Raw genomic sequence first — 20,399 nt, 5'->3', positions numbered from 1 at the left:
ACTATATCACCTGCACACAAGAATAAATATGTTATAGTTTTCTTATTTTACCAACACAACCGTTTTATTTTTCTCTACAGCAGAAAAATACAAGATTACTGGATTGTATAAGGCCTCACGTACCTGACCCACAACAGACTTTTCTTTATGATATTCAATAAAATATGAGACACTTTCTATTGTCCAAGGGGCTAAATTTCTATTAAATAGGGCTGAAATTCCCATTTCTGCAATGACTGAAATGGTCCAACTGCAAAAGTCTGAAAAATCTGCAAGTGTCTTTAAAGACAAACTCCAAAACAACAACGCACATATTTGCTGTTTAATTTCTGAATACACATTATTTATGACTGATAATAATAGAAAAGTACATCTGCTCAGTTCAGTGTTCTACTGTAGGTATGTTTATACATATATATATATATATATATATTATATATATATATATATATATTATATATATATATATATAGGAGTTTTTCCTCCTCATTAGCTGTTTGAAGACACACAATAAACACTGTTTTGGTAATTTGCAGGGAAAAGACGTCAGGTACGGAGTTCTGAAACAGACGAAATATTGTTAAATAGTAATTATTGTTTAAAGATAAATGGTGGTAAAGTAAAAGCATGAAACTTCATCTTTCATTTCACACCCTGTTTTATTTTAATTATATTTTTGACTTGTCTGATAACCTTTTTAAACCATTTTGACTGTTTCAGGGATCCATAGTCCAGACCTGGATTATAAAATTGCTGAGGTCATGAGTTCAAATTACGCCAACAAAACCCTGAGAGGAAGAAAGACTAAATCCTTTTATTTTACTGACATTTAATTTCACCAATTTCTTAAATAGCCTAATTTGAAATATCTTTTTTCTATTTAAATTTTTTTTTAAAAACACCACATTCCCAGAAACAATAAGAAAAGGCCTCTGTGTCCTCTGTGCATGTAGGTAAAAAACTAAAATTTAGTTGCTTAATTAGGTTGATAAGTAAACGTTTTTAGAAGTCAATTGAGAATTCACCACAAGTTACATTAAAAGTTGTTCTGTATCTGATATTTATCAGTAAGTAGAGGTCACCCAGTTGCTATTGAATTGAAGATTGCAAATTTCTGAGAACTTAAAGAACTTCTTGTCCATGTTAATCTCATTTTAATATTTTTTTTGTCAACAGTAATTTTATAGACTGTATTTAACTTTGTATCAGGTTCTAATTAGACAATAAAATTTAGTAACTGAAGAAAATTAATTAAATTAAAATGTAGTAAGTCAAACAGTAAAGAGAGCCTGCAGCGTCCTCAATGGTGGGCCACGGCCATAAATCTAGGTTACTGGACTGGAACTGGGCTAAATTAGTTTCTTACATCTAGATGACAAATAACCTTTGTTTCAACATCATTTCAGTCAACTTTATTTCAACGTCCATCAGACTTTTACTGGACACTTAGTTACTAAAATTACATAGAAACATTTGTCCAGTTTTACTCAAAATGTCATCTCTTGCAAATTACCAAATTTATTATTTCTGGGTGGACTCGGTGCGAACCAGGCAAAGGCAAAGAGAGAACAGAAGGGCTGACCAGAAACTGTATTGTCCTGTTGCTCTAGGTGTATGTTTCAGTGCGACCTGAAATAATAACAGTGCAGATCCAACAGCAGCCAGAAGAGGGGCCTGTTTCTTCTTCTGATGTTGGGGGGAAAGGGCTGGAAAATCACCACCTCTGCTCTGGTTCAGCTGAATGTTCAGTCCAGTTCATTAAAGACATTATGACAATCTCACCAGGTCTTGTATTTATAACTTATTTCCTTTAGTGTTAATATGGGAGTTGGAGCCTTATATTGCCAGTACTATGTTGATGTCAGACAAAGATGTTGCTATTATTACAAGAATACTTTTTCGTTTGAACTTGTTGTTTTGAGAGTATGAAGTACTGTAGTTAGATGAAGTGTTTGAAAGGTCTGTAGCCAGCCTGTGTGACTAAGTAAACTGCAGTTTAAATGTGTGAGACAGAAACAAGCTGCCAACATTGTACCTTGTAAATGGAGTTTTCTGTGGTTAAAAGTGAATAGCTGTCATTATTTTTAAGAATTGCGCTGTGATTGTTCTCATATTTTTATTTTAATGGTGATCGTGTTTGCTAAAAGTATAAAGCCTCCTGTAATGCCTCTGTACTCTCTAATAGGCTGATGCATGCGTGTTAAATCATTTTGATCTCATTTGACCAGCAGATGTAATCACAAGGGAGGGTCGAGCTTTCAGGCCATTAAGGGAATCTGAACTGTGTCCTTGTTTTCGAATCCGCTGTGATGAGTGGATGAGGCAATTAATAAGCTGGAACATGGATATTGGATTTCAACTGTGAACGATTTATCGAATTGTAGCTCTAGTGCCATCAGGACCCATCGAATACTTTTCCTTTGAATGTTAATATTTACAGACATGAGGAGAAGTAAAGTGCCATAAAAACTGCTGTACTCTTTTCTTTTCTTATTGTTTTTTTACTGCATAGCATGACAAGAAAATTGGATTTAAATGTGTTTCTTTTTAGCTTTTTGATGGTGGTTGTTTTTTTATTGAATTGCGTCATTGTCCCAATTGGCTGTTTAAATCAGTTAAGAGGTAAAAATGGGGTTATGCAGTTTGTGTACTGATGGCTGAATGTAAAAGTAACTTAAGCTGTGAGCCTGCTTCTGTCTGCTCATGAGCTCTTCTTTTTTCATTCCACCTCTTTCACTGCACAGTGCACCGTTTTATCTTGTTTCGGTGTGCACATTAGAAGGGTTTTTTGTACATTTGGAAGCATCGACAATAAATGTTTTTAACTTGTTGGCTCAATGTTGTGTGTCATAAATATTCAGAAGTCTTCTGGTTTAAAGGGTAAGGCTGGTGTTTTTTTTTATTGTGAATAAATTCTACGTATTAATCTCTTCATACTTCCCAATTTTCCTACACTATTGCATTTGTTACTATTCCTAAGATGTAAATCTTTACACATTTTTAATTTCCTTATTATTTTTTTAAAGGCTCAGGAATTTCTGGAAACAGCTGGCCACTGCCAGTTTAATCTACATTTGGTGCCCTAGTGAGTATTTTGGGGCTTGTGTGTTTTGGACAGAAAATTTATAAAATGTTTATTAATCCACCTCTGAAAATAGTAGCAACAACTGCAATATTTATTCATGTTTGAGTAACATTCATTAAAAAATTACATTGGCCAGTAAATTATAGAGCATTTAAAAAAAAAACTTTGTTTGTTAATAATTTTTAGACATTTCTTTAGTTGGAACCAATGGTTTAGGGCCTGACTGCCACAGACAGGGTAGGGTAATCACAAAGTATTGTGAAATAGACTAACAACCTTTTAATTTAGGTCTTGTTGACAATAACAGACGATCACCCGCCTAATCCTGTAATGTTCACCCACCAGCCCAAATAAGAAAACACCTTATGAGAAACTTGCATTTGTGTAGTAAACCGGAACCGCTAAAAGAAACATTACTTTTTCAAGTCAGAAAAGAGAAATAACATTTAAATGGATATAATACAAAAAGCAAAAGTCCAGACACAACATGACAAGCTTTCCTTCAAAAACATCACATCAGAGCATGCTCAGTTAAGAACGTCCTTCACTTCTCTGCTGCACAATGTGAAATTTGATGAAAGCTTTCTTTTTGTCATATAAGCACAGTCCATCTTAAATCGGACACAACACAAAAGCATATCTGTTATGCTGCACAACAAAGACTCAAGTACGTGGTATAGTATCACAATCTTAAATATTTGATTTTGTTACACAAATTCAAAATCCACTGTATGTCAATCCACCTGAACTGCAGAGAAAAAGCAAAACAACAGTTTTACTTTATGGTAAAGGCACTGTAGTGGTCAGTAGCTGAGTAATTTATATTTTCTTCCATGAATGATACATACAGTATCTACATGTACATACTGTATGTATTTATACTGTACTGAACATACCTGTTAAGCAAGGCAGGAATTTCCCAGGGGCCACGCCCCTCTGTGGCCACAGTGACCTTGGTGTCTTTTTTTGAGATTCTGTATTCTTATTGGGCAACATCAAGTAAAACACTGCGCACATAGCCAGTGGCGGGGTCGATTTTGAACCTGGTATGAGTCACATTAAAGCTGTGATTGAGTGGACTACTGAGAAGACAAGGTCGACTACGCGGAGGTAAGAAAGTGTGATAAACTAGAGAAAACGTACGACAAGAATCCATAGTTGAATTGGCCATCGGGGGCACCGTGAGAAATCACTTCGCGGGCCCCTTGAGCAGCCCACTATACAAAAGCTAAAGTGAGAGAGATGTTTTGTTGGCCCACTTTGACAAAGCACCAACCCACATCCGCCTCCTCAAAACCAGTTCAACTGTCAGTCAAGGCTTTGCAGCGAAAGCCGCAAGACAGAAGACGATAGGGATAAGTTCCTCCTAAAAAGTTAAATGTGTCATTTCTGTAGATGTGTTTTATGGCCTCGCTGCTCTGGCATTTGGCCTTTGTGCTCTCAAAAAATCACCAAAGGTCAAGTGGCATTGCCCCTTCAAATGATGAATTTCCAGGCATGCTGTTAACTGCCTACCAAGTAGAAACACAGAAATACATAGAAACACAAACACTGAGCCATCAACTTTAAACAGCTCATCTAGTCTCCCAAAATTATTTCTCAGAGGAAACTCTGGATTAGCATTAGCACAGCAATCATTAACTGGGCATCAATAAACTTGTGCTAACAAATATGGAAATGTACAGTATGATTTTCTCCACATTTTGCAATATTATAGTAAAAAAAGAATAAAACATACATGTATGATACAAGAAATATGTTAAATATAAATACCAAATTCAACAATCTATTTGAAAATAAGTTGTATTTTTTATGATTTTTTTGTACTGACATAAAATACATGTAAACTCTAGTTCAACTCTATGTACATTCACACAAAGACATTAAAACAATTATCTGACAATTTAATATCTTTTACAGTCTAGTGCTCCAGATGTGCGCTAGTGCACTGTGCAACATGTTGCATGCAGAGCCACTGATGGTTGCATGGGCTTGTTCCATAAATCTAAGAACGTTTTTGTTGATTTTTTATAGGAATTCTCTCTTCTGTAACATGATTATGCTGTACCACCCAACGTTCAAGAGACCAGTGGAGCTGAATCAGTGAAAGCAAGAATAACACTAACATCACAGTGAGAAGCATCCAGACTAAAGAATGGCACAAATCCTTAAGGTAAAACTATTTAAAGAAATGAATGTAGATCTGCAAAATTAAGGAGCAGCAATGTGCATGTGTCGTGATTAATGTTTTTTCCTGGGTCAAAATATTGTGAGGATGTTACACGTGTCCTTTTAGGGCCTGTGGTGTAAACTGGTCAAGCTGGAAGATAATCAGCTGTAAACTCACTAGAGTGATTTTGTACTGAATGATCATAAAGAACATCACATGCTTGAATGAAAAAGTGGCACAAGGGTAGGGGAAGATATTTAAGACTGGTCTAAAATATTGTTAGGACAGTCTTAGTTCCGGTTGTTAAAAAAATCTATTTTATTTGTTTAATTTTTTTAAAGCTTGAAAAAGTTGAGAGTCTCCATTAAGCTCAGGTGCAAGACATTTCTGACTGTCCTTACGGATGGCTTAGCGTGTGTAAAGGCGATAAAAAAAACAACACAAACTCAACATTTTACCACGAAACAGAGCAGTTGAGACTTGCACCAGAAGTGCCACAAGAATCTAATCATAATTCTTACTTATTTTATAACACAACTGATTTAGTTTGATGTTGTGATATTGGTGCGTAAGTAAGATGTGGAGGAGGGCCCCCAATAGCAACCTATGATAAACATAAAAGGCAATAGAAGATGTGACTGCTCTGTAATAAAGCCTGTAAGGTGAAAAATGGGGTAAAGTTTAACATGAAAGATGTGTGGGATATGTGAATAAAAAAGCTAGACTTAAGGTAACACGTGTACATTTGGCAGCCCATGTGGGAATCTGTAAATAATTCGTACTGCATGAAGTTAAGGTACCTTAAACATTCAACAATCAGGCTCTGAGATTTAGTCACTTGCTTAGAACATCGTCCAAATACCAAGCAGGACGTGAAGACCAGCGCTGTTGAATATTCCTCAGACGGTGGAGACGTTGCTGGATGTCAGCCTGTGTGTTTCTAAGGCCGGCTGATCTTTAGGGCTGGATTTGTCCAGGACGGATATCTGAGTGACCGTGCTGCTGTCGGTGAACAACGTACGCCGTCGTTTACTGTAGCTCAGGTAACTCTGAGTCTGCCACTTCCAAAACCTCTTCTTCAGTTCTGCCTGCACCTGAACACACACACACACACACACACACACACACACACACCAACATGAAACAATACAGAAACATTACAACATTGGACAACAGGTGCACTTTTGGTCTGCACTGGGCTTTTCCTTTCCACATCTAAAAAGGAACCATACAACTAGATTTCAGCCCATTAAATACTTTCTAACAATTTTCCAAAACAGACCGTATATTATATTTCCCACCTGTCATTTATTACAGTGAGCAGTGATATTTCTTTTTTTCTAAGATAGATGTGTATTTATCTCGAGGGAAATTATTGTTTAACTTAGAAAAGAGATTTTTCCTTGCATTCAAAGCCCTGCACACCACTGATACACCTACACACGTGGTATGACTTATTTGGCTTCATAAAATGAGGCATTTGACATCCTCCTCCTGTCATTGTGTAATATAATGAAAACTATTATTAAAACCCTGGCTTTATCAGAAGGGCATGTCACCTACGGCACCAATGATTCTACCCTCACCTATGGCCTCACCTGCTGGTTTGGCAACAGCAGGGCGTCGGAACCTCACCAACTTGACCGAGTAGTGAAAACTACCAGCAGGGTCATCGGTGCCCCTGTCTTGATGGAGAGCTACCATCAGCAGAGCCAGAAAGGTGATTGGAGACCCTCATCACCCATCTTATTGTCTGTTGTCCCTCCTGTCGTCAGCATGCATGGGAGGTCTAGCCAGATGCTGAACACTTTCTTTCCACAGTCTGTTACATCATCACGTCATCAACGTACTGTGCCCCCTCCCACTAACATGCCCACCTGAAACCAAATAACTGTGCTGCCATGCACTAAAAGACACTTAACTTAATTACTGGCAAGTGCAATTGCATTTTATAAAACCAGAAGGATCAGCTGCTATATGTCTCAGTTTTTTAAGTATTTATTTGTGTATCTATTGCGACTGTTTTGATATTGTTTTTTTTATATATAACAACTGGCACTTTGGAAGCAACTTTTTTTCCAAGCATGTTTTGTATGAAAATGCATGAAGAAAAACCCTGCACACTTTCAACCTGATCAGAAACCTGATCAACCAGAAAAGGTTAAAAAAAAACACCTGCATCAGTGTGCAGGGTCTTCATAAAGGTTGGTTCTAAGTAGCTCATTCTCAAACCCCAGAGCATCCTTAGTCACACCAATCATAAAAGTTTTCATGGGGAAAATTAATTTTTCCAGAAAATAAAGGTGGTGAGAATCTCAAGCAAGTTTAATATTGTAAAGTAAAATTTATTTTTAGAGCACAGTATCTTTAAAATGGCCGTCCAGAGTTTGGAGATGATTCTAGAAACTTAAAGTATGTTTTGGATGATAACATGTAAATAAAACCATTTGAATGGTCATCTAACTGTCAACAAATATAAACTACCACAAGTATATACAAAACAGTAAAAATATTTATGATGACTAATTTTACTTACATGATAATGAGCATAATGTTTACCTACCTCACCATTTAGGAAACAGTAGAGCAGGGCCACAACAAATCCCTTCAGAGCAGAAAAATATTATCCAAAACATGTTAAACATTAAATTTTAAAGTCTACATCCTGAGCAAAGTTGTCAGTGGGACAATGTTTCTATGGAAAATGTATATTTTATTTTTCCTTTATTTAACTTTAATTTGTGTTTTACCTGAAAGGATCCCAGACCGAGCTCTATGAAGATTCTGGCCTCTGCTCCTGTGTTTTCTGGCAGCATGGCAAACACCATGTAGTGCATCCCAAACAGAGGGATGAGAAGCAGAGTGGATTTGGCCAGCCTCCTGCACACATTGTATAAAAAGACCCATGAAAACTGCATACACTATGTATCTGCAGGTCATTTGTAGGTGTATCTACGTGTTATTACATGTCACCATGTGGATGGATATTTATTCTCACTTGAAGTGACTGGTATCGTTGCCACCAACACCAGGAGATCTCAGCTTCTGGACCAGAATACGGATCACGTTGATGAAGATGATAAAGTTCACCTACATGGATCAAATGAAGAGGTGTCAAGAAAAACTTTAAAGAACCACCGCAGTATTTGTGCTACAATTTCAGCCAATTTTTTAATATTTGCTGGCCTGCTAAAAGAAGTTTTACGGAAGCAGAAAGCTTGTGACAATCAACCTCTCACTCCTAAAGATTACCTAGGTTTTGAGATACCTTGCGTTTCACCTACTCCTTAAAAACTTTAAACCATAACATCATGTTGCCACTGGAACATGCACCCAAGAGGCTTCATTAGTCGTACAAATCATGCCTGTGTTGGCCCAGCTTGGACTTAAGGCTGCTGCTACAGGTCAAGTCTGGACAAAATGGGACTCATGTTGGCCAAGCAACGGAAATCAGAGACTGTTGTGCCCACATCTTTACAGAGACCTACCCCGTAAACATCCTGGATCAAGCAATAGGCGGGTGGTCCGTGTTTCCGAGCTGTCAGGGCAAGACTCGGGCAAGATAAGAGGAGGTGACTTTATGTTTACAGCGATGATGCTTTGTTCCCAAATGTCTATAAATAACAGTTCATAGGCTTTGTTTAATTTAATTTAACTTATTTGAATTTTACCATGTCTTAATTCAGATTTAATTATCTGTTAACTTGTGTGTGTGTGTAGCATGAAGGGACTACAAACTTTAATTTTGTTTTACAACCTTGGATTGTATAATGACAAATAAACAACCTTTTTACCATGTAACCTTGTAATGTATTTAGTTTAGTTAGTCAATCCCTGGTGGCTGAGAAATATGCCCTCTCAGTGAAGCTTGTGACTGATGGATTACAGCATACTGACTATAACTTCATCTTGGAGAAGGCATGCAGCCCCCTCCAGTATTTTTCTAGACTGACAGAGGGGTCAGCAGGACTGGAGTACAAGAGAATTAGGCATTTACACTGTAATATTAAATACATTGTGATAAATATGTACTGAGTTTGTGTTAAGTGCCAACAAGTTTGACGACCATTTGAGCACTGAGCAAGTTTCTCTGCTTTAAAGTAGGAAATTAATAAATCTTCCTTGACTTGTTATTGTTGCATCTAATGTGAACACCCAAGTGTCTAGCTGGTGTTTAAAATACAGGCCTGATCCAGGATTTAGGACTCTTATAATTCCACACTAACTCCCACTACAACTGCTCTATACTCACCAGTAGTGATGCAGTTATTGGAGCTTTTATGATCCACCAGATGAAGGCCACATCTGTGTCATCCCAGCACCTGAGGCACACAACAGACAGTAATGAGATGAATAAGGCAGTTACAGAATCTTATCACAAAACACACAACAACTCAGTGTCCTCAGACAGAACGCTGTGTTAGAAACAGATGAAACAAATCCTTACGGGGACGTCTAAATCTAAATGCAAGATTAACTTTTATTCATCTTTTCTCTCTGCTGAGTATTCTGTGTAATACTTTTCACAATCATCTACTCATTCCACTTGCAATCACCATAATGTATTCAACATAAAATGCTATGCTAATGAGCTAAAGGGCTGCTGGCTGTAGCTTCATTCAGTCATGAGAGTGGTGTTGATTAACCATCTCATTTATCTCTCGACAAGAAAGTCAATAAGTGTAATTCCCAAAACTATTTCTTTAATTCCTTCATTGTAATTTTTAAAGTGAGAAAGATAGGCAACACCTTTTGTAATGAAAAACCTGTCAAGTTGTATTAGCACAGCTTGTCTACTCGTCGCTCATGGCCCAATGGATAAAACCTATAAGATGTAAATGAGCCCAGCCGGAGTTCATCTGATTTGCATAAACAGGAACTGATGCCAGGTTGCTTTGACCATGTTGTGCATGTCTGAAAAGCAATGGACTACAAAAGAAAGTGTCATCTGCTGCTGAACTTGGAATATTTTTCTTAGATTTTACCAGCACAAAACGTCTGTGCAGACAGACACAATTTGTTTGCACCTAAATATTCTTGGTAAATATCCCCAGTAGTGCTTTTGATGTCCAAGGCATCATGTTAGATTCTGTGGTGGTTGGCTACAAAAATTGATGTCAGTGGGTGTTATTGGGAGGATACCTAAGAATGCCTATTCTTTTTCAAAGTTTCCTCATTTTTATGTGCCATTTTCTCTGATAGTCTAGTACAGCAGCTCACCCCCTGTTATCGTAGAAGTTTCGAGTGAGGATCCACGCTGTTATGATTGTTGTTGGGAGACCTGGGAGGCACAAACAAAGCAGAGCTCTAACAAGACAGAGAAAACAAAACAGAGACAGGTGAAAGAGAGCAGGGCACCCACCCCAGCCGATGAGTATGTACCACCAGAAGTACTTCTTCTGGAAGACAAAGGTAAGAGCAAGCAACGTCTGCAAGTACATGCCCTCCACCAGCAGCCAGAAGTAGTTTGCCAGGATACTGAACTGGAAGAAGGCCACAGCTGATTTACAGGATGTCTGTGGAACAAAAGCAACAAAAGCCATAAGCATCGGATTAGTCTGTGGATGTCATTTATCTGGAGAGGTCATAATGGTGATGGCCTCTCCCATCACTTTATGGGCCACAAGGACTTCTGTAATGATAATACATTCGAAGGCAAAGAAGGTTGCAGGTTAGGCATAAATTCTCCTCTAGGTCAGAAACAATTGAAGCTGTGGTTGTGGGTAATAATTAAACTAAAGGTTAAGCCCCATCCTTACTTACTGGTGTATGTAATTTACAACACATTTACATTTATTCATTTAGCTGACGCTTTTATCCAAAGCGGCTTACAATTGCTATATATATATATGTCAGAGGTCGCATGCCTCTGGAGCAACTAGGGGCAAAGTGTCTTGCTCAGGGACAGATTGTTTCACAGTGGATTCAAACCCGGGTCTCTCACACCAAAGACATGTGTCTTATCCTCTGTCCCATCACCACCCCTCATTTACATTTACATTTATTCATTTATCTGACGCTTTTATCCAAAGCGACTTACAATTGCTATATATATGTCAGAGGTCGCACGCCTCTGGAGCAACTAGGGGTTAAGTGTCTTGTTCAGGGACACAATGGTGGATGTCTCACAGTGGGAATTGAACCCAGGTCTCCCACACCAAAGGCAAGCTCACCCTACACCCATAATAATGGTGGCAGATTAATCACTCAAAATTCAAAATGTACATTAGTTAGCAAATCGACGGCAATCGACGGTCTCACTTTTACAAGATTTAAGGCTTTGAGGATATTTGTGGGTCAGTTTGGCACCTGTTTTATTAAAGCTGTGGTTGTGGGTTATATTACACTCTAATTAAGGTTGTAGTCACTGGAGATTCTCTGTTAGATTGATTGCAATGTAAAACCTCTTAAAGCCCACCGGTTTACTATCTTAAATTCTGGATTTTAGATTATGCATACAAATATAACTATTTAAACTTTTGTCATTGTGGCTACACATTGTAAGATCAGTTTGAGTCTCCACAATTCACCAAAGTGATATTCCTTCAGTTTTACTGGCATAGTAAACAAGAGAGACGAAAGGCAGTGGAGACACACTACCTTTAAAGTGGTCATAAAGTCTGAATATGTGTCCATACCTTGATTATTTATACTCCTTTAGTCCAACAATCAAAATAATCAAACCGTTCTTTTATAAAAATGAATTAATAATTACAGTGACCTTTGGCTGTCATCCATTCTAGGCTAACACTACTTTGATATGGGGCGTTCTCTTTCTCTTTGTTTGAGTTTGTTATTCAGTAGCGTAATTTTTTTCTCAGTGATTGAAGCAAATAAAAGCATGGGCTACTAATTTGAAAATTAACATTATGTGGGTAATCTTTTTTGTTGCCAGGAGTTAAAAAGCATTCATTTAGATTGATAAGATTTGTGTGTTCTGTGGAGAGCGATTGGGGTTGTGTTAGCTTAGCACAAGGGCAAAACAATCTTATTTACATGTTGTATCTTCTTAGCTGATTAGCCAGCTGGTACGTGTTCATAGCTGAGAGGGTATGTGGAGCCAATGCTGCGTTCACACTGTATTGTACAGACAGTATAAGAATTTGTCTTATTATTATAATAAGAAAATTATTATTATTAATATTATTATCATATGTAGCTATTTTGCTACAGTTACGCTTCACACAACAAATGTTTGCGACCTGTCCTTTCTGTTCTCCGTGAGAGGGAATTTTCAAAAGTTCCGTTTACAGCGCATCAGCCATACTAGCGAAACAACCTGTACCAGAGAGGGAGTGGGGCTGTGGAGCGTACTAGGCCAGTCAGTAATAATCCCCTCTGGCTGGATGAAGTCTGACATTCCCGAATTTACGCATGAATCCATGATGATAGAGAAATATATAGAAATTAATGGCAATAAAGCATGCTGTAAATATTTTAGAGACCCCCCGAAATATCACAAATCACGCTTTTAGGGGAGCTGATGTCTTATTTAGGGGAGCTAAGCTCCCCCTGGCTCCCCCGTAGTTCGCACCCTGCTGTTACTAGACCCAGGGATGTGGGAATGGGTGGGAAAAGGGGACTGATGTGTGAGGAGGGCCCACAAAGATACTAGAACGGATAGCCGTGGATGCAATGAGGGGCCCATGGAGAATGCTTATGTACAGGGTCCAGATTTTTGTGCGACACCCCTGGCTACACCTGTGACAGATTTCTAACTTTGGAAGTTTTGAAACAATGACTCTTAAATTTCACACAAAAAAAAACAGGCTTCTCATTTCAAGATGAAACGGAAAATGTTGTCTGCTTATCAGTTGCCACTAGCTAATCAACACTAATTCTGCGGGTTGGTTAAAAATTGTTTCCAGCTGATTTTGTATTGTTTCTAGCTGATTCACTTTTAAATGAGAGTATAATGGTCTTAAATATGCACATAATGACTATGTATGATATAATGCTAAGTGGACTGAGGCTGAAGCTACATGCCTCATGCAAAAGACAGCCCTCACAAAATGATAGTCCATGTACAAAAATGTACAAAGAAATTGTAGTGACACAAAGGTGAGATTTATGATTTATGGTTCATGCTTTCAAATAATATTTCACTTCTATAAGAAAATGTTTGAGGACAAGAAGCATTCATTTTGAAGTTGTTTCTGTCATCATTAATATTCCTTTTTTCTGGTTTGGTCTCCAGCAACTCCTAAGAAAAATACCTGGCACCTCGGCTGCTAAATATTCTAATTTATTCACCAGCTGCTTTAATAGTAATTCAGTAACTGATTACTGCATAAGAGATTTAACAAGTAGTTTGATCACTACTGTAGGTGTATTTTCACATTCACTTTCATTCTTGCATGAAAGGCGCTATAAAAATAAAGACTCATATTCTTTTTTATTGTCACAATTTTTATTGGTTTTATTATTTTATATATTAGTTTCCCTCTCCACAAGAGTTTTCTCTCATCATCTTCTCTCTCTCATGGCCCTTCACAGAAATGAGTCACAGTGTTGTGTTGATGTTAGTCCCTCGTAGCTAACAGGGATATTCACTGTACCTTCACTCCAGTCCGCCTCATCAGCAGAGATATATATAAAGAAACAACCGTCATTGATACCCTCCCAGGCTCTGCACAGTCACACCTGGCATTTCAATACTACTCCTTCCCACTCCTGTGATAATGAGCTCTTCTGAGTTAGTGACGTTTGTGTCCAGAAAACAAAATGCAGGTTATTCCTCTCCAACCAACTAATTTTATTAATTTGACTGAAGTAAGTCAGTTAGTAGTTAAAGTTCACAAAATAAAATATAAAAGAAATAAGATTGTTAAAAAAGTAAATCAACTACAATAAAACAGGAACGAGGAACAACTTGTAAGGCCTGGTTAGAAGATCTCTGTGACCTAGTGTTGATATAAGAGTGGAGCAGGTTGGAGATGTACACAGGTGCCTGACCATGCAGGGCTCTGTATGTGAAAACCAGAAACTTAAAATGAATCCTGAACCAAACAGGCAGCCAATATAACAATGACAAGATGGGTGTGATGGGTTAACGGCCTTGCAGCAGCGTTCTGGACCATTTATAGACGGTTCAGAGATGACTTGCTGATGAAAAGGGAATTGCAGTAATCTGACATAAAAGCATGAATGATCATCTCTAGTTCAGATTTTGATAAGGCAGATTTGATTTAGGCAATGTTTCTTGAATCAAAAAACAAACAAATATACTATACTGGTCAATGAACTGACAAAGAAGAAGAAAACAGAGATTTCTGAGATTTGATTGTACAGCTGAGGACCCAATACCCCCTCAGCAACCATGGGAGCTGTCAGAAGCAACAATAAGGACCTCAGTCTCATCTGTGTTAAGATGTAAAAAGTTGTTCAAAGTTGTCCAGTCCTTAATGGCAGTCGGGCAATTGTTCAGAGCAGTCAGCTTGTCAGTTTCATCAGGCTTAGAGGAGACGTACAGCTGGATTTCATCAGCATAAGTAAATTAGTTGTCAGTGAGCCGCTAGCCTCAAGCAGCGATGAGGAGTCTGGTAAACTCACTTCTTTCTAACTTTGTCTTTTTTAACTTCTGTCTTGCATTAATACAATACAATGTTTTTCATATTCAAGACCTGGAGAGGTCACATTTGATGAAATTTCCATTTTGAAAGGCTCAGAGGAAAATATTCTTAACTCCACTTCTTTCATGACTGTAGATACTATATTACCTAATATTATATAAGATTTGTGTCACATTATACTTTTTTTCCTCATCTTTTCTCGATATTTTCTTTTAACTTTTTCCTCTTTCCACCTTATGTCGTTCCTTATTTCCATATTCCCTCTCTGTTAAACCTTCATAATTATAAACTTCCCTATGCCATGTCTTTTTATTTCCTTTCCTTTTTCAAATGATCTGAAAGCATGACACTCACCCAACAACAGAACCTCAATCTACTCGTCTTCAATCTCTCAGGGTTTTTACTTTTTATACTTAATTGCATTTTACTGCTACAGCATGTTTACAGCTCTGGATTACTGAATACAGGACGAGACTACTTGTACTTGTACTGTGTCTGTCCATTAAACACAGTTACCGCTTGTTGTATGTTAGTAAAGGAAATGTGCCCTTCACTGGTAAATATAGACACACTAATGGAGATGTAGTTAGGTTTCAAACTCACAGTAGACATGAAGCAGTGGTCCAGGTTTTCATCAGAAAAAAGAACGCCATCTTTAATGAAGACAGCGCTCGCTCGCAGGATGAAGGAGAAGAACAGGTTGATGTGGATGTAGTTCCTGGTACAGTGAAACTTCCTGTAGAGCACAGAAAAGTTTAAATTGGTTTCTTAAATGGAGGGATCTCGCTCTGTGAAACACATTTGGGGTATTTGTAATAAGGATTTTTTTTTTAAGCTTTAACCACCGGTAGGTTGGAAATCTGTGTTTAGTTGAGTTTAGCAAGTACCCTTCGGGGAGAAACAACAAGTCTTGGTTTGGATTTGGTTTGGTTAGGTTTAAGGCAAGAAAATTACTTTGTGTGTCGTGTTAAAATAAATAAAATAAGTATTTTGTTGATGGTGGGGGACCTGCGTCGTCATGGTGGGACTAACTACTATCAACTACTAGGGAACTATCGTGGTCATGATTGGAAAACACGATTTTACCCACAGTTGGAAAGAAGAAGCCGTGTTAAAGTTTGACATTACTCTATAATAACGTCACCTGACTTCCTCCTTTGCTCCCGTCATGATTATTACAACTGCTAGAAGGCACTTTGTCTGAGGCTGCAGTTGTTCTTGTGCGGACAGTCTCTGAAACATTGTTACCTGAACACAGTGAAGACAAAAATGGCCGATATAAGAGAGACGAGGGAGGTAGCGTAGCCAGCGGTGTACACCTGTTTGAAGTTGGAGAAGTATGTTGTCTGAAATGCAAGAAACAAACAAAATAGTATGAAAGAAACCAATCTTAGCATAACAATTAACTGCACTCACACTCTTCCTTACAACTGCTAATTAATGTGATGAGAGAATTAGGTTGAATAGTGGCAGTCAGGAACTGCCACTGTTTTTTAACATTTCTGTCTGGTGGAACATGATGTACCTACAATGCGTTTAGTGGTAAATGTTGGTATGTGTATGAGAATTAGCTGTAACTTGTGTAAACTTTTTCAACACTTTGGACAGAAGGTGCATGTGTCATGTCTTCAGCAATTGCTATGTGTTTTCTATGACCAATGCTGCAGGATTAGTGTGATTGATTTGAATGGGGTTTTCAATTAATTAGATGCAAAACTGAAGAAAGCTGACTACATCCTCCAAGTTCTTCTGTGGAAAGTCTGGAAAACAACCACAGAGTATCAGCTGAATCTGACAAGACATGTGCTGGACGCTTTAGTGAACTTTGAAATGTTTAGATGACATGACTTGTCACCTTTTGAAACTCCTTGTGCTTGTGAACAATTATTCCAATTCAACTTTTATTTTTATTTTGCCACACTGCCGGTGTAATATCTCATTTTTCACTTGCACTTTTACAGGTTTTACAGGTGATCTGCACTTGTTTGACTAAGTTCAAAGCATTTCCCTTGACCAAAGCATCTCTGTATGAGCAGGCAAGTCCATCACTCTACTTCCTCCTTTGTTACTTAGAGAGGAGAGTCAATATTTGCTCGACAGCAAAAGGTCACTTTTCAGGAAAGACATTTTAAGCATTTTTAGCACAAATGACCAATCCTATAAATTTCCAGCCTGGAAGGGTTCATGTTCATGTCTCAAAGAAGGACAGAATTGTTAATCATCTATTTTACAACCTGCTTGAAATAACATCTGTCATTTAGTTATCCAAGGGGGGTAAAATCAAGAGCAACTGGACTTGATTGAAGATACTTGAAAATGTTTTGCCTCTCGTCCAAGAGGTTTCTTCTGTTTGTGGGCAAAACATCTTCAATCAAGTCCAGTTAACCTTGATTTAACCCTCCCTGGATAACTATGACCTGGATGACTGAGAATCTCGGCAGACATATGTCATTTAGCCTTACCTCATCATAATAAGCAAAATTATTGGCTGTGCCATGCTTGAAGTGATAAAAAATATGCTTTGGCATCTTCAGCTTATTTCAACAGCCACTTCCTGAGGGTAACATTTATAACAGCACCCAGAAAGACAAATAATCAAAATGAGAAGGGAAAAAGAGGGAGGAATAATTACAGTGAATAGTCGCTCAACAAGTCGCCTAAAAAATTTACCTCTGATTCTGTCTCTTCGTACTCTGTGAACTCACAGGCCTCCTCATAGGAGGGGTAGAGCTCGGACCATCCATCCTCAGTGCAGTTCCTGTAGATGTAACCTGAAAATTAATCATAAACCTCTCAGTGGCAAGCGGAGACGCCAACAACAAGAACCAAAGGAAAGCAGAGAATGTGAGCTCAAAAACACAACCAGAAGGAATATGCAGAGATAAAACCCATAAACCCATAACAGTGAAAAGAGAAAGACCCTTGATGGTTCCTCTCGTGTGTGTGTGTGTGTGTGTGCGCGTGATAGAGACACTTTACAAGATAAAAAGCAAAAATATCAAATGACAAAATTAAACAGATTTTTCTCAGCTGGGGAGAGAAACACCATTCTGTCTGTATTTTGTCTCATTGTCAGATGACTGAATAAGTAGAGACTTGATATATTTTAATTCATATTTAAAGTGGAAGTTTAGTGTTACAGAGTTAGTGACACTATGTTCATCATAGTTATGGCCTGTGGGAAGGAAATGTTCTTGTGTCCGGCTGTTTTCGTGTAGAGTGCTCTGTAGTTCCTATACACAGGCAGTTACACCTGTATCCATCCAAAAGTACAAGAAAATTAAGTAAGAAATTTAAGTACGAGATGTTTACTTTGTGTACTTTGCTAAAGTCTCTAGGTAACACTATAAGTAGTCCAGTCAGGTGAATACTGTAAATTAATTCAAATGAGGCAAACTTTTAGCCATGTTCTCCCACCATGGCCTGAAGTCAGAATGACAGAGCTCTCTCACCAAGCTCTGTGACGGTTATGATGCTCATAAGGTCATCAGGTTTTCTGTGTGAATCCATGTGAGGGAGAGGGAGGATAAAAAAGTTTAGAGTGAAATAACTGTCCGGCTCCTCAGCACAGCAGAGGAGAGTGTGGGGGTTTTGAATCGTGGGTGGTTTTACCGATATCCAGCTGCATTAGCCTCAGTCTAGCGTGCTGTGTAGAGCCTTCAGGCCTGCAGCATCGGTGGGTGAATGGTTGGATGTGAATGGAGGTTGAAGGCCGAGGCTCCGGGGAGGGCGCTAGTGCTCACACCGCCATGCTTAACAAGCAGTGCCAACTCCTTCCTCATGCTCTTGACTCTTACAGTGAACTCTTTGATTTTCCAATTCGTTATTTTCTCTGCATGCAGCCTCCCCTTGGGTAGGCTGGTTCTAACTGCACAGCTACAACGCTTGACTTATCCGGGTTTCTGTGGAGGAGGAAATCCAGTGGGGTCTGGGAACCCACTAACAATAAGTTATGAGATCATCAACAGCAACCTCCGCCTCCTGGTCCATCGACACGAAGTATACGCTTGACTTTCACGGAAGAGCTGCTGTGTGTTTTTTCTTCTTTTTCTTTCCTTCTCAGTGCTATTGGAAATCAGTCAAGTGCATCAATTGCAGGCATATGATCCCACATACTGAACATGCTCTCTGCGGCTACTGACTCTTCTGTGAAAAGTAATTCAGCTTTCTGCTGGAGGAGTTAGGGCTTCAACTCCGGTCATTGGTTCGTTTTCAGAAAGTGTACGAGTGCAGTCTAAAAATGCTAGTGCCTGAACAATACCGGCTTCAATATTCAACCCTGTGTCCTACAAATTAGTGGTGATAAACATAATTGCTTACTGGATTATGTTAAGAGGTTATGTGGACGTAGTTAGGGTTAATGGCAAGTGTACAAAGCGCAAGAGTTTGACTCCAGAGACCAGGGTTCGCTTCCAGATTCCTGTAGTCAGTCAGGTTTTGGCAATAAAGTAAGGACTTTTTTTCTGTATTGAACTAAGACCATGATATTTCCTTAACCTTAACCCAGTGCTGCCAACATAACCATAAAAAAGCTGATTAATGCTGTAGTGGCTAATAACAGATATTCTATTACAAGATCTAGTATTTTGTCAGGAATCAAATTAAATATGTTGTCTGTCAGTGAACAGTTTACTGATATATTCAGTGTCAGTATTTTTTGCAACTTGCCAGATATGTTTATTAATATTTCCTTAAGTTAGCAAAATAGCAAACGTAATCCATTGTGATTCCTTCAACACATATTTGTTATTAATAATTAATATATTAGTTGTATATAAACGTAATGTCAAGGAGACTGGGTAGCAATATTTGAGAGTTTAACAATATATGAGCAAGTCATTTTTTTCCCAGACATAAACACATAATATTAACAAACATGTTGCTAAAGATCCCTTTTGTTTGGTTATAACAATTATCTAGTGATTTCCTGAAGTCAAGCCTGCACGACTGTGCCATCAATAATCAGCACACAGACTGTTTTCTTCATGTATTTAGTTATTTAATTCATTAAAGAGACACAGAATTGTCACAGAGCTGAATTGTGTCGCGGTGGCAGCCCGGCTGTCGGTGAGTGTCCTGTTTCTCCTTTCCCTCACATTCTGGTTTCTCCTGTGCCTCCTCTCTCTCTCTGTGTGTGTGTGCTCTCTCCCTCCCTGCTCCGGAGCCCGGCTGGCTACCCACACCTGCACCTCGTTTACCTCCATCCCCGGCCGCCGCACCTGCCAGCCATCAGCCTCATCACCGCCAGTATATCTACCCCGGCTTTCCACTCCACCCTCGCTCGATCGTCGCAGCTCTTGACCTGGTGTCGCCGCTTCGTTCTGGCTTTATTTCTTATACTCCTTTTGCCTCTTGTCCTCTTGCCTACTAACCCTGTCTCTCTGTTTTTCCCCGCCAGGTTCACTCACCTCTGCCTCCCAGCTCGGCCAGCCGGGCTTGCTCGCCTGCCTCCTCCTCTCGCCGCCTCCACGACGCCCCCCCGGCTTCTCCACTCGCACCCCGCCTGGACCCCCGTCTCCGTGTCCTCACCTACCCGTCTGCCAGCCTCCCCCCTAGCCTCCAGCCTTGTGCC

The 20,399-nt window shown here is 38.8% G+C and overlaps 1 protein-coding gene across 1 annotated transcript in view; it reads right to left on the bottom strand.

Moving 5' to 3' along the window:
• Positions 1-6,154: 6,154 nt before the first annotated feature.
• The window catches only part of ghrhrb (growth hormone releasing hormone receptor b), a 36,621-nt gene continuing 22,376 nt past the window's right edge, over positions 6,155-20,399 (bottom strand). Inside the window, exons 3-12 of the mRNA XM_046049949.1 lie at positions 17,498-17,598; positions 16,076-16,173; positions 15,431-15,563; positions 10,618-10,771; positions 10,476-10,536; positions 9,508-9,577; positions 8,254-8,345; positions 8,006-8,135; positions 7,819-7,860; positions 6,155-6,349 (exon numbers count right to left, since the gene is read on the bottom strand). Coding sequence (XP_045905905.1) covers positions 6,155-6,349; positions 7,819-7,860; positions 8,006-8,135; positions 8,254-8,345; positions 9,508-9,577; positions 10,476-10,536; positions 10,618-10,771; positions 15,431-15,563; positions 16,076-16,173; positions 17,498-17,598 — 1,076 coding nt within the window. The remainder of the gene's footprint in view (positions 6,350-7,818; positions 7,861-8,005; positions 8,136-8,253; positions 8,346-9,507; positions 9,578-10,475; positions 10,537-10,617; positions 10,772-15,430; positions 15,564-16,075; positions 16,174-17,497; positions 17,599-20,399) is intronic.

Source organism: Micropterus dolomieu, linkage group LG05 (assembly GCF_021292245.1).
Source record: "Micropterus dolomieu isolate WLL.071019.BEF.003 ecotype Adirondacks linkage group LG05, ASM2129224v1, whole genome shotgun sequence".
Taxonomy (NCBI): Eukaryota; Metazoa; Chordata; class Actinopteri; order Centrarchiformes; family Centrarchidae; genus Micropterus; species Micropterus dolomieu.
This window is presented reverse-complemented; position numbering and strand designations above follow the sequence as displayed.